The sequence below is a fragment of the Diadema antillarum genome, unplaced genomic scaffold (genome assembly GCF_040938485.1).
Source record: "Diadema antillarum isolate AM-2024a unplaced genomic scaffold, OU_Dant_1.0 seq00001815_RagTag, whole genome shotgun sequence".
Lineage (NCBI taxonomy): Eukaryota > Metazoa > Echinodermata > Echinoidea > Diadematoida > Diadematidae > Diadema > Diadema antillarum.
This window is the reverse complement of record NW_027272490.1, coordinates 536,240-551,912: the sequence shown is the minus strand read 5'-3', so window position 1 is coordinate 551,912 and position 15,673 is coordinate 536,240. Positions and strand designations below refer to the sequence as shown.

The 15,673-nt window shown below is 37.7% G+C and overlaps 1 protein-coding gene across 1 annotated transcript in view; it reads left to right on the top strand.

Moving 5' to 3' along the window:
* The first annotated feature begins 204 nt into the window (after positions 1-204).
* Positions 205-15,673, top strand: part of LOC139712522 (uncharacterized) — a 38,359-nt gene continuing 22,890 nt past the window's right edge. The window contains exons 1-5 of the mRNA XM_071624337.1: positions 205-736; positions 9,288-9,450; positions 10,635-10,733; positions 12,484-12,554; positions 13,016-13,129. Coding sequence (XP_071480438.1) covers positions 9,332-9,450; positions 10,635-10,733; positions 12,484-12,554; positions 13,016-13,129 — 403 coding nt within the window. The 5' untranslated portion in view covers positions 205-736; positions 9,288-9,331. The remainder of the gene's footprint in view (positions 737-9,287; positions 9,451-10,634; positions 10,734-12,483; positions 12,555-13,015; positions 13,130-15,673) is intronic.

Sequence of the window (15,673 nt, the reverse complement as noted above, 5' to 3'; positions counted from 1 at the left end):
TTCATCATTCTAGGCCATTTTGCATTTTTAATATTCATAGTTTCGTCGTGACCTCGGAAGAAATCACTTCCGCCAGGAAAGTTTTCTCCAAACAGGCCAACCGCACGCCACCAAACATAGCAACGCCCCAACTACTCATGTTGCTCAGGTTGACCTGAACCTCGGGGTAAGCATGTCTATCACAATGTTCAAAGCAAATCAAAGCAGTAGGCCCTATGTCAACTCCGAACGTGCAATTACGAGATGCGTTCCTGTACTGCGACTAGGGATACATAGTTTACGTTTACACCATACCTTCGAATGAGAACAGGTCGTCGGATTGTTTTTCGGTTTCGTGAATTGGAATGTCCAACAACTGGGGTTCGTTTCATATTAGTATTCATGCTGAAGTTTACGCAGAATTTGAGAATTTGATCATCGAATATTCATAGATCGGGTTGCTGATTGTTTGATGAACACTGTCCGCTTCCATTCGTAGCGGATCATTCATTCATGTAAGAAATTACTTCGACTTTGGAGGATACGGCACGCTTCGAACTCATCACCGAAGGCATTGTTCAAGAGATAAAGTATTATAGACAATATGGATTGTTGCATATAATTCCGAGATTGCGTGCAATCCATACGTGCAATGAGAGCGTTCCATTTGTGACAAAGAAATCATAGCGCTGAAAGGTCCACCATCGAGGTTTAATGAAATCTCATTGCTTTGACTACGACAATCTATCGTTCAATAGTAAGTATTCTAGAGTTATCTCTTGTGTATGTGCTTTGCATTTCTGTGAGAGGGTAGATTATATGCTAATAAGAACTAGAGTGTGTACGTTCAAGCAGCTTGAACACGACAAGTTCATACTTAGGCCGAAAGAGTTCACATGTTTTTTTGTTTTTTTTTCGGGTGATGTTTCGCTGACGCGGACACATCCCTGAATGACATAAGTGGTTCGTGAAGCGGTGAAGGGGGTTCGAATACCTAGCAAATCTCACTCCTCATGTGTCTTGCGCTCATACGCCGGAGTAGCTTTTTCTCACGGCTCACCCCCAACCCCCCCCCCCCCTTCACTAATGCGACTTCGGTTCCTACTTCCTGGTTATGCAGTCATTTCTACAGCAGTTATTGTTTGTTGTAACATTCACAAACATAACTTACATTGGACAACTGTTGGAGAAAAAAAAAACTCTTACGAGTCCTAGTCATAGTGGATATGATTATTGCAGAAGTCATGCCGAAATCACCGTCAGCAGACTTTCATCATTATTCCATCGTGATGTTGCCATAGCAACTGTCAGGCACCACCGTAAACTGACAAACATAAATCTACATTTAACAGTAATTTTGGAACTTTGTTGTCTAAGTAATTTGTGTTATGTTTTGACACAGATATAATATTTATGTACTCTATTTGTTTCCTTTAAAGGGATCTAATAGTTTTGGTTGAGACCTAATTTCAGGTTTCTCACATTTTTTGGTGGGATAATGAAATCATCTTATGAAATATGAAAGAACATGATATTCCATGAGGAATTCAACGTTTATTTGATGAAAATTGGTTTTGAAATGGCTGAGATATCCAAAACAGAGCGATTCTAATAAAGTGTGGGACCCACCTTTTATTACGATCGCTTTGTTTTACTTTGTTTTTGGATGTTTCAGTCATTCCAAACCAGATTTTCATCAAATAAACTTTGAATTCTTCTTAAAATGGTATGCTCTGTACTATTTCATAAGTGTTTCCTTGGTATCTCGCAAAAAGTTAAAAGCCCAATTCTCACTCCGCCAATACTGTACATCCCTTTAACAACCATTTCTACAAAGTCATTGCCATAGCAACCACCATGTCATAGAGAAAATATGACTTTGGGTGACCAAGATTGTGAGGGCAAACAAAGTTGTTGTTTTTTTCACTTGAAATAAACATACTCAGGCACAAATGGTATATGTTTTTGCATTGTTTCATCATAAATGACATGTCAGTTTCTGGAAGCTCAAATGTTACCATGATAACGGCCATTTCAAGCATTCCCATGACCCAGGATGACTAGATTTTAGATTGCAATTGAACAGGTAACTAAAGTTTTCATTACATTTTGATACTGCATCAGGGTCGGTGTAATAATGTCAGAGGTAAAAATGTCAGAGGTAAAAATGTCAGAGGTAGAAATGTCAAAGATAAAAATGTCAGAGATAAAAATATCAGAAGTAATGATGTCAGAGGTAAAAATGTCAGAGGTAAAAATATCAGAAGTAAAAATGTCAGAAGCAAAGATGTCAGAGATAAAAATGTCAGAGGTAAAATTGTCAAAGGTAAAAATGTCAGAAGTAATGACAGAGATTATGTCAGAGGTAAAAATGTCGGAGTTGATTATGTCAGAGGTAAAAATGTGAATAATAATAAAAATAATAACTTAGCCTGAGCAAACTGTATTTATCGAATTATTAAATCCAAACTGCGGATTTGAAGAATATTTAGGAAATTATGTTTAAAAAAAATTAGAACACTCTCAATATTCTGAGTTTGTTTCCAGTGCAGTGGTGTAATCTGTCCATTGAGAGGAATATTAACCAGCTAAGAGCATAGGCCTATGGGAAATTATTATCATTATCATTACGTTATTATTGTTGTTGTTGTTGTTGTTATTATTATTATTATTATTATAACAAGGGGGTTCCAACAATGCCACAAACCCCTTAAACAGTTTACGTTGTTATGCCCAATGAAGTTATCACACACACACACACACACACACACACACACACACACACGAATCCACTTTTGGTATTAACGTATACTTCTACACAGATACCGCTCTTACATACACACTCTTACGCAAACGAATTCTGCTTTACGTTCAGGCTAGATATAGTCCTTATTATTCATCTTTTAACTGTTTAGTGTGAAGAAGTTAATGAGGCATAGTCTAAGCAAACCGCTAAATTTCCACCTGTTCTATGTTAATTTCTCAAATTCAGGCTTCGTATTTATCTCGCAAGGCCCGATCACGACATAAATGTACAATTAAAAAAATACAAAACGCAAACAAACTAACTACAGTAGATGTGCCGGCAGACATAAGAAAGCTGTTGCAAAATATTTTCTCACAAGGTTCAAGTATCAAATAGCGCAAAAACAAATATCTCAGTTTACAAACTTATGCCTATTAAAACTGGAGACGAACTTTAGCAATAGACTGTTCTAGTGAGAGTAAAAACCGATAGTTTGCCATGGGATTTCTCTTGTGTTGTAACGCAGTTATTGTTGAATGGATCCGCAAGCAAGAGAAATATGTGAATGTTCGATGCCTTTCAAACTAAGCTGTCGTTCCAAAGTCAGATTCCATTATGTTTAACGTAGTAAGTTTATCATACTGGTGTGTTGCTAAAGACTGCTTGAATCAGCCGCCGAAAATGACGTTGTTCCGTCGTTATACAACAACAGTAAGAACATTTCACTAAAAAGTAATAAGAATCTCTCAGTCGAAATTACAAAAGGGGAGTGAAATATTATACAGGATCAAAATTCGTTAATTTTTTAAAGCAAAAGTATGGATATGCCCAGGTGTTAAACCAAGATTTTACATCATTAACAACATTTCATTTGATTCACAAACATATATATATATTGTTACGAATTTGCCCATGTAATCACTTTAGAATGTGGTTTCATGTTTTATGATCATGTGTATGCGATCACACGTGCATGATCGCGAATGTTTGTAAACACCGCCGGTTACGTAATCTCCTTTCGAGTCATTCGTTTCGAACCGCAGCCTTAGGCTGCGTTCACATAGAAGTATACTTTTCCGGTATTCGGGCTCGTTTTTCGAGGGCACGCGAATAGCTTGAATCGAACGATAGGATTTCCTCACACCGGTTCACATAGGAGGGCACTATTCGAAAGTACGAATAGCTGCGAAAAGTATAGCAAAGTGGGAATCGAGCTAGTTCGATTTTCTTGCAGCGTATACCGTCTCTCGTTTATGAAATAATGACACTTTTGGTCTGGATTTGCCCTTTAGCAAAAATAAGCATGTAGACTGACATTCTGATGCAGTTTAGAAATTGTTAATAAGATTTGCTGGGATGTAGGAGGAAGAAATCCTCACTGCATGGGATGGTGAGTTGACGGTGCGGGTGATGGTGTATTCGGTGCTCGAATACCGAATACCGAATACCGAATACTTCTATGTGAACGCAGCCTTACACACTTCGCCCAGGTTGAGTTTAATGTTGTGAATATATCAAGCTGGGCGTGCCTGACGGAATTTTCCATGTATGTAATAATGCTCATGTTAAAAATCCATCGCTCGCGTCAGTCGACAATCGGACTCCGGTTAGAGAGGACCGTTATAACTTTCTCAACGTCCCGTCCATGATCTTGGGAGAAATTGCTCTCCCTGAGACAAGTATCCTGCGGACTGAGTTAAAGTGCTAAACAGCAGGGTAATCCAGGAGATGTCAACCTACTTCTAGCCCGTTTCCCTTCGACGACGACAGCGTCGATAAGTTTTCGTTGACTTGGCCAGGCGAACCACCAGGCGGTCTGGAGCCAACGCCCACCTGTGACTGCTACACGGCAACTAGTGGGAGCGCCACTCCGAGGTCGATCCAGGGCGCCGAGACTGTGTGAGTGGCAACGCGCACCTGGCGGCCAACGCCCTTCTGCCCGGCGTAGTCGCGGAGCTGCAAGCTGACCTGAGTGAGACAGCGTCGCCTGCTGATCCGACGACGTCCCCGTGCATCGACGCTTTCTCCACGTGGTATGATAGCGTCTTGCGTCGCCTCCCCGTCACGTCGTAGATGAGTTGGGCCCCGACGTTGGTTCTGTTTGGGTAAAACCCTGGCCAGGTATTACATAATCTGTCTTTAAGTTATCAAGTGTTGAAACGATCCTATCTAACATTCAATTGTTATGGTTAATTTCGCTGTAACGTTTTGAACAATTATCATTATTCCGGTTGGAAATTGATTGTTAAGTAAATTCCTAATAAAGCTCCGGAAGATTTGTTCATTTCAATTCACTGCGACCGCCTTACATTCATTTGTGTGAACTTTACCGTAACAATATATATATATATATATATATATATATATATATTTTTTTTTTTTTTTTTTTTTTTGGGGGGGGGGGTAGTAAACTAATATATAGCACAGGAGTGTACAAAACATTTGGGGCTTGTGATTGTCTTCCAGATTTTGATTTATAATGCATGCATTCTAAATTTTTACCAATGACATTCTTATCTCTGGCATTTTGACCACTGACAACTTTACCTCTGAGATTTTTACCTCTGACATTTCGACTTCTGACATTTCTACCTCTGTCATTTTTACCTGACATGACATTTTTACCTCTTTTTACTCTAACACTGACATTTTTACCTCCGTCATTTTTACTCTGACATTTTTACCTCTGTCATTTTTACTCTCACATTTTTGCCTCTGACATTTTTACCTCTGACATTTTTACTGCTGACATTTTCACCTCTAACAATTTACCTCTGAAATTTTTACCTGGCACCGTGGAGGTTTTGGGGCGTGTTTACAAACCACCTATATACAGCTAGGTGTATGTCTAAATTTGGAATATGATACGCCTACTCTAGTCACTCGATATAATAACTCCCTTTTTACGGTCTACCAAATATGATTGTAATTGTTCAAGGCAATTTTACTTGTACAAACATGATGCAAAGAGTAGGAGGCAATTGCTATAACATAGGCTACTATCATCATTGCAAAAAAAAAAAAAAACAACAACACACACACACACAAACCCACCAAGTAATATACAGGTATAGTCATACATAATTCTATTCTGCTCTACGGCAGATTGATCAACGAAGGTGTGTTACAAGAGTAGGCGTCTTAATGTCCGATCCTCGACATACACCTCACATTGTGGAATATAGCGGCCTTACGCTGATGATCACTCTAAATATTGTTCTTTCTTTCGCCACCTATTATGTTGGTTACAAAGTGTTTGTTTTTCTTCATATCATGTCCATATGGTTGTGCCGTAACAGTGTAAAGTTCAGATTTAATAATATGATATAGAAGTTTCTACCTGGAGGCTATTATTAGTGACAGTGCTCGGAAGTGCTTAATCACAAACTCATTGTTCTCTCTCTCCCCCCCTCTCTCCCTCTCTCTCTCTCTCACTTTCTCCATTTCCCAACTTCTCTGATTTCTTGAAAACTGGATCAGATCCCGTCGTAACTACGACTTTTACCCAGCAACCTGGAAAATTCCATACCAATCATCGTTTTATTGGATTGAAATTGTGATTTCCTGAATTTACATACATCCATTGCATTGTCTAGAAGGAATCTAGCAGCAACTTTGGTTAACATTTCCCACACTGTCTCGGTGTTTGGCTCCTGTCAGTGCCACGTAGTAATGTGTAACATACTTTGTCTTTGAACAACCACTCTTAAAATACGTTGGTGAGGACACTTTGGACCTTCAAACAGATGTCGAGGGTTCGAGTCCTGCAGAGTGATATGGGTTCGTAGATAGAGATGGTTTTAACAATCCTGATCCTCTCGACGCCAGGTGGACAAAAAGATAGGTATAGATTACTTTGCAAAAATTAACAACGACTGGGCTATGCTGAAATAAGAAAACATTGTTATTTTTATCGGTATTGCATTCAATATCATTACTGTCATAAATCTTGAGTATTTAACACAGAAAATAAAACCGACATTGACCGAAGTCAGCACACTGTAATATCTGCCAGTCTACCACTGACAATATATTTAGACAATGGATGTTAGCATTGATTGGATCATTAACTTTTTGGGTAAAGGCCTTGCGTAGCACGACAGCATTGTGAAAGTTGACTATGTGGTGGTTGCGGTTGGGGGAAAACCCGCGCTCGACTAACATGTGACCAACGTTTCGATGTTTGTTGAGCGCTATAATTAGCGATACGGTTCCGTCGACCTTCTTACCGCTAATATCTTTCAACCCTGTGAAAGTTCCTGTTATCTGCCTATTGTGTCTGTACAAAAAGTATTGTGTCTATGTGATGTAGCTGTGAGCAATGTGTGTCATTCATTTCATATGTAGTCATCCTTCTCACAGCCACCCTTCCACAGTCAAGCTCCTATCAGTTCTCTGGTTTCTTTCTCTGGTCGAGATCAACTAATCTTCCGATGTGATGACAAGCCACAATCTATTCCCACTTCCTTTCCGCTCCCCCGCCATTCAGTCTTCATCACATCTCAAAATGTAAAACTGTGTACAAGTGTAAACAACCACTGGAAAGTAACTGGAAAGTGTTTTGTAAACACTTGATGTACCGTGTACATGATTGTAGTATAGTGGAGAACAACAAATAAAGAGGGACTTGCATTCTGACTTCAAGAAGAAGTAATCATGCCCCCATCATTAAATTCTCCCACTGAGTCTAAGAGTCCAGCTTAGATCCTCCCATAAAACTGCCCGTGACATCATTTCACTTCGTGTTCATCCTTATATGGAATGTGTTCGTAGTCCAAACGTGGGTATACATTAACATTTTCCCCACTGGAATTAAAACAGTAATGGAAATCATTTGAATAAAATATTTGTTCATTGACGCTGGTTCGTCGAGCATTACATGTCGGTAATTTCAACCCTATGTAAGTCCCTGTATTTGCCAATGACAACATTGATGTCGTATTCATCCCCTCATAGAGAGTACAATGTATTTGTAATCCAAACGTAAACATACATTTTTTTTTTTCACATACGTTGTAAATCAAAACAGTAATGGATAATCTGACCCTTCATGGGATTTTGTGTCCATAGGGGAGGTTGTTGTCCAACATGGGCTACAAAACATTAGACTCCGATTAGAGGGGGCATCCTCCTATCTCATCTCTTCCTCAACGCACACATTGGCAAACCGAAAGAAAAATAGCTCTACAGAATACATCTAGAATGGAACATAATTACGAAAACCGCTACAATCCAGGTTTTTGCAATGGTTCCTCACATAGACTTGCCTCATCTCACAGCCAGGAGTTGTCCATAACATGGGCCCCACCCACGAGTAGTAGGAAGGGCACACAGACCTACCTCTTGTACCGGTCAGCACCATACTCCTATATAAAAAAACACAAACAAACAAAAAACAGTCAGAAACAATACCCCGACCCCTATCTAATGCGTTTTGTGCTGTCTCTTTTAATCTAGGATTTGATATGGTGTCTTTCTTTAGCATCAGTGCTTTCAAGAAGAAGATCAAATGCTGAAAAAATATAGGCATCTTAATAGCACAAAATATACCCTCTTTCCCGTTTGAGGTGATAGGAAGGGACTTCTTGTTCTGTCATAGGCCACCGAAAGAGGAAAACGAGATGTTTACAAACAAGAAATGGGTCACGTCGTATGTCCCTCATACTTAGGAAATTGACATAACTTGGTTTCCGCTTGGGTCTTTTAACCAGGCTTCGAGTCTGAGCATGAATAGACGACTTGAAAAAAAAAAAACCCACAAAAACAAAACAAAAAGTAAAAAAATCAGCTGATGCTAACAGTATCGGCCACTGACCTCCGCTTATATAGCCTTATTCTTTCTTCGTATTCTTCTTCTTATTGTTATTATTATCATTATTATCATTATTATCATTATTATTATTATTATTATTATTATTATTATTATTAGTAGTAGTATTTCTATTTCGAAACTGTCGGCGCCCTTCCGCTTATGATAGTCCTTGTGCTGCAGTCGTTTCTTTGTGATAATAATTATGCTCAGCCCCGAGGTCTAGCCAAAATGCTATTTTGCTGATCAATGAAGAGGAATTCGAGAAGTAGAGCCACAATCAATTCTGCTGCTGCTGCTGCTTCAACTCCTTCTGATAACACTACAGCTTCACCACTGTTAATACTGCTGCCTAGGCACACCACGACCACCTCTATCATTTTCTGGTCTGGGTTGGCAAATTTCTCATATAATGATCCTTTCACTTTTTCACAATCTCCTACTTTTTACAACCATGCACTTTTCAGTTTCAGTTTCAGTTTCAGTAAATTTGATATTTTGATTCTACACCTCACGGCATCGTTCATATAAACAGCTCCTGGGCTTCCCCTTCTGTTTCCAATCCTCGTCCTCCTCATCCTCAATTCAATTCAGTTCGAATTTTATTTCCCTTCTTCGACAAAACATAGCGAAACATCCTCCTCATCCTGAAAATAACTTCAACCATCACCTGTGTATACCTATTACCGCTACCAATGCCCCGACGTCTACCTGCACCACCACCACCATCCAAACTATCGCTTATTTTGCTAGTTCTGTCATAGAGACCATTGATTGGGCCACCCAACCGTCACATCATGACGCATTCGACCCTGGCACTCGGGCTGGCAGTCGGAGCCGTCATCCTCGCGACAATTTTCTCTGTGACGACCGCGCAGTCCACTCCAGTTCCAGAGAACTGCACCCAAGGTGCACTGTGAGTAATCGAAAGCACTTTCATTTTCAGAATGTACCCGTCTAGCAATACATGCAAATGCTATATCAATGTCTTTCAAAGAAAACTCTTGCCCTGATAAAACTCCCTTCAATTGGAGCTGGAGCATCCCAAAATGTGTCCCGAGTGTTGACATACATTTTGTACTTGCAGGTGAACTGAAAGGCCGGTTAATATAAGATCATTTTCAGTCAAGGAAAATATCCATAAATCCAATCTTAATGAATCAATGTATTTTCGAAAAACTGTCAGCTCGCTTATTGAATGGTAGTAAATAATAATTATACCTTTTCCACTGATTCTATCGGACCTAAATAGATGAACGACCTTTGACGTTTCTCTTCTTTCCTTTACTACTTGATAATATTTATGTCAACAAATCACTTAGTACATGGACAACAGGACAGATGTGAAAAAAATAATTTTCTTTGCACGCCTATATTAAGTACAACTGTAAATTCATCATTCATTCAATTTCTGGCAGTCTGTATTCACTTGAAAGTTTGCTCATAGTTTGCAACAGGAAACTGAAAAGAGTATGATTCACAACAAATTATTTGTAATACACCAAAATTTGAAAAAAAAGTAACACAATATAGACATGAATCACACGTGTTTCTCACTGTGAAGCGAAGCAAAGAACGAACTGTGAAAATGGGGTCAATGCTTGTAGTGTGTGGGTCCTCCTTGTCAGAGAAAATCTTTCGTGCTACTGCGGTAGAAAATGAAGAATTGTGCATAGAATTCAACCGATGTCGCTACCAAGAAGAGAGAAAGAAAAAAACCCCGAAAGAAAAGTAGAGTCACAGAAACGCTTCCTTTTTAGTGAGTGGTAGACTTGATGTCCATATTCAAGATTTGTCAAAGTCGCAATTATGGGCTATGATAATCCGTACATCTTTACAAAGTGAATTAATTCCGTTTAATTTCTGCAGCAAAAAAAAAAAAAAAAGAAAGAAAGAAAGAAAGAAAAATGAATACTGCTAGCTCGATCTCGCCCTTTAAAAGTGAAATCATTTCAAAATTCAAAGAAAACATAAGTCTGTAATTCAAGGAATTCGTTTCACTCAAAAATACTTGCTAATTTCAACAATATATCACTCTAAGTTTTCATTCATTTATTTCATTTATTTCATTCATTTCTTTATTTGTCCATATTATTGCAGGTATTATAGCGCGAACAGAACACGCAGGACAAGTGCTGTGCAGATATACAGGGGCTCGTGTTTCACTGGATTTTTCAGAACAGTATGTAATAAAACAAGGTATGATGGAAATTCAATGAACAGTGTTTGTCATTACAAGCACTGAGGTCAATTTGATGTGTAGTTTCTAGAAGGTTTGATTGTATTTGATTTGATTGAATGATTTCTATATTATCACCATGTACAAAAATTAATAAATTGAATAATTTGCAAGAACAGAATTAGCTGTTAACTCACTGCTATAACATGAACAGATGATAAAAGCTAAAAATTTTAATTTACTCCTCTTTCAGCGCCTATTTTACTCAGTAGTCGCAGAAATTGAATGCAGAATGTTTATTAAGAAAACGTTCAACCCTTATACAATCACCAATGTCTGTGGAAAGAAAACATTTATTCAATATTTTTTTCCGTTTCCAAGTAAATCAAAGCATATTAAACGAGAATCGTAATACAGATATGTTTTGAAATTACCATGGAAAATGTGCTTTCATGTGCCAAATTTTAGAACAGAAGAACCGATGTCTAGTAAAGCTGTGTAACTGTGCATGAATTCACCACAACCAGGGCAACTTTAGTGCACACTTACATTTACACTGCTGTTTTGCTCAATTAGTGTCAACAGAGAATTACAAATTTCCATCATTCCACAAGGATAAAAAACACATGACTTACAAATCAAAACAACGTTAACACAAGGTATTGTTACATTCCTATGCTATACAAATCAGCACAAAGTACAAAACTGTAATGATGAACAGATATCATTATTGCTGTGAGAAAATGCATTTTATGTCAAAATGCATAGAAAAAAAGTTGCACCTTAGTGATTTGCATTGACTTTTATACAAATGATCAAACAATCAAATTTTTGGCCTCTCCAGTTTCCTGAAACTTTGCTCTAAGTTTCCTTATGGCATTGGGCGAAACCCCTAGTCTCCTGGCCACCTCCCCAGCTTCAAGGAAAGCAGCAGCTGTAGCTCTCCCTCTTTCAAAAACTTGATGCAAAATGGCCATAAGCACATTAACGTGATCAACCCAAATTGGAATTAAAAAGCACATGGCTTCGACCAACATTTTCATATTGAAAAGGCTTATTGTTTAAAAAATATGCATAACATCTGTTCGATAGAAAAGTACATTGTACCTGAAGAAATTCTTGAGAATTACTTAACAATTTAAAAAGGTCATTTGGTAACTTGCATAGGAAATGTACACAATATGCGTCATATAACCTTAAGTGCAACTTTTTTTTCCATGCATTTTGACAAAAAATGCATTTTTACACACCAATAATGATATCTGGTGGCAATGATATGCCATTCATGTTATGAGTAATACAATTCCCTATCCATTCCCGCTTGAATTAGGAAAATCGGTAAAATACTTTTTAAGATACATCCAAAAATGCTAGGGGGGGGGGGGACTTACTTTTGGTTGAGTGTATATGTATACGTACCACCTAAATACATGCACGTGTAAGGAGGTAAAAAAGAAAAAAAACAACCTCATTATGTCCAACCTGTCTTTCGACCAGCAAGCCTTCACCATGAAAATGAATAAATGAAACGAAATAAATGAAATGAAGCAATTAAAGAAGTACAAGTAAACTGAATGACTGAAAAACGAGGAAGATAATCATTTAAATCGAGTATCGCATTTGTCGCTGACTCTTTTTAAAAGAAAATGCAACTTATTACAACTTCACAATTGGCTTGAAAAGGTAAGACGGTCACAAAGGAAATACAAAATCTGCTAGTTATTGCTCTATACGATATGTTAATCATTATTTCTCTTTTTAACTACTTAGGACCATATATCGACAGACATATGCCGTCATGCGTGTATGCTGCCCTGGTTTTGACGGCTCTCCTTGTGAAGGTAATAGTTGACACATCATGAAACGTTTGCCTACGCAAAAGCGCATACGTGTGCCCGCACAAAGATACATAAATGCACAAATCTTAACGTATATCATTGCACAAGCACTGTCCACGAATTCATATTTCGTCCAGCGCTGCTTCCTTCAATCTTTTATTTTTGTTGGGATCATTTAACTTTTAACACAGCTTGCTGCCTACTCGTTTGTATGTTAATGTTTGTGGAGCGTATGTTACAGCTAACGCCAATGAAATGAGTGGAATGTACATCACTTACGTAAAAATACGTGCATATATTTATTCATATTATATATATATATATATATATATATATATATATATATATATACTTTACATCAATTCATAAAGATCTTATATCTATCTATCTATCTATCTATCTATCTATCTATCTATCTACCTATCTATCTAACTCTACACATTTTTTTTCTTTGTTACGAACAGACATTGATGAATGTGCTTCGAGCCCATGTCTACACAATGGGACATGTATTGACCAGACTAACGGATTCTTGTGCAACTGCTCTGCGGGCTGGACAGGGAAGAACTGTGGAATAGGTATTATAAGCTGATGTGTGTGTGTGTGTGTGTGTGTGTGTGTGTATATATATATATATATATATCGTCGCTGGGGCGACAAGACCTCATATCTACAAAATGTCAAATGCTCAGGAGAGCAAAACAAAACAAAACAAAATTTTTTGAGTAAGACATCTAGGATTGGGACAGGACATCACTTCACTGATTAATTGACCATTAATTCAAAAAAGTCATTTTCACCAAAATTGCAGATACAAGGTCTCGGTGCAACCCAGCGACGGTATATATATATATATATATATATATATATATATATATGATGGTATTATTATCCGCGTGTTGGAATATGAGCATGAAGACGATGAAGACAAATAAATGAAGTTGGATTCTAATGCATTATGTCAACTTGTTTGTCTTCATCGTCTTTATATATATATATATGTATATATACATGATATATATATATAACAGAAATTAGTTTCTGCTCAGAGTCCTAAGAAAGTATAGATTTACAACAGTAGTTCAATATGAAAACTCCGTGAGAGACGTAGTTTTGACGAATTTTCGCCCATAGGGCTTTGTCAAGTCAATGACAGATTTTATTTTGAAGCAGATATAAATCAAAATAAAAGATGCGTCGTTTTATTTTGATTTATATCTGCTTCAAAATAAAATCTGTCATTGACTTGACAAAGCCCTATGGGCGAAAATTCGTCAAAACTACGTCTCTCACGGAGTTTTCATATTGAACTACTGTTGTGAATATATATATATATATATATATATATATATATATATATATATATATAATTATATTTATATATATTGCTTAAACTACAACTTTGGAGGAGTATCTTGCAAGTACATAATGTTACCTATACTTTATCTACATGAAGTAGTCATAACTACATAAGTTCAAGTCCCATTCCTTCTTTTATAGTCCTACCTTACATCTTTAATTTTTGAATGCATTGTTTGTTTGGTCGTCTTCGATTGGTACAGCGGAAACGCCGTAAGTTTCTTCGAAATAACGTGCAAAGCGGCTAGTCCCCAAGCTTTTATTTTCAGTGAAAGAATGTTTGATTCCATCAGTAATCTTCGTAGGTATATCTTATCTTCTCTAACTTCGTCATAAATAGATCACGCGTATGTCTGTGTTCCTGTGCGTGCAATGCTTATTTAATGGCATATACCATTTAACGATGCAAGAGTAATGATACAGGCTTAGTTTAGTTGAAGGTAACAGCATCTGGTAACTACATAGAGACAGACTCACACAATCTCTCTACTGAAACAGGGACACATCATGCCTCCAAAGTTTCCCCACATCAAATCGGAATGTACTTTAATGAATTTCCCCTTCATGACATAAAAATTACATGTAAACGGCTAAAACACGTGAATAATACATGGCAAATTGTAAACAAACATGGCATTTTTGTAATGGGGAAAATATGGGTGAACGCATTTCCATTTATGTAGCGGGGGTTGGGGGATTTCCCCTGCACTCCATTAAACTGGAAAATGTCAGTGTCCATAACTGGCACGAAAAATTGCAAGACCTATTTTGTTATTGTTCTGAATGGCGAAAACCCGGATTGAGTTGGAAATGTGGAGCTACTTTATAAATGTCGCTATAGTAAGGGACCTGTGCCACTCTGTTACACTAGTTTCACTTTGCAAATACATTTTACGCATTTATTTCATTGAAATATATTCCATATTACCGATCGATGTCAGGGATACTGTTTGGTTTCTCCGGCGATATGCGTGTGTTCGTACATAGAGTGGGGAAGGTGGTAGTGCAAAAGCATAGAAAATGCCCAACGCCACATGTACAGAGATAGCACGCAATCAATCAAAAGTGATTCAAAGTTCCTTAAAATATTATGTACTCATGTAAGCGTTATATCATCTATGGAAATAAAATCATTATGAATTGAATTTGAATTGAATTGAATGAACGAAAATATGTGTGTGTGCGTGTGTGTGCTTTTTTTTAAAGGAACTAGCACGCATTGACATGAAATGACCATAGATCTGCATGTATCAAGGTCAAAATCTATCACTTTAGCTGCCAAGATAAAAACAGAAAACAACAGCAACAAGCGGCAACATGCAGCAGCAGTGGCGGCGGCAACAACAACAACAACCCCAAACTTGGTCTGACCAGTGTAAAGTACGTTTAACTCTGCAAACGCCTGAGTAACGATAATTCTTGATTCTCATGTGATGATTGAATGTAAATGGTCTGGTATTAGCAGCCATAACATCCATCACACATACAGCCAGAGTGTGAACATTTCTTCTCAGATATAGATGAATGTACGAGTTCAGCCAATAAATGCTCGCAAATTTGCAGCAACTCGCCTGGGAGGTACGATTGCTCTTTTCAAGATGGCTTCTCGCTTGATCCCGACGGAGAGACCTGTGAAGGTATTTAGAATACCTTATTTTTAATTTGTCTTGAGAATATTATTATGAACTTTTTTTTCGGAAAGGAGTTTCTTATGCTCAACGTTCTATGTTCTGATACCATGATATCCGTTAGTTGCGTAAGAT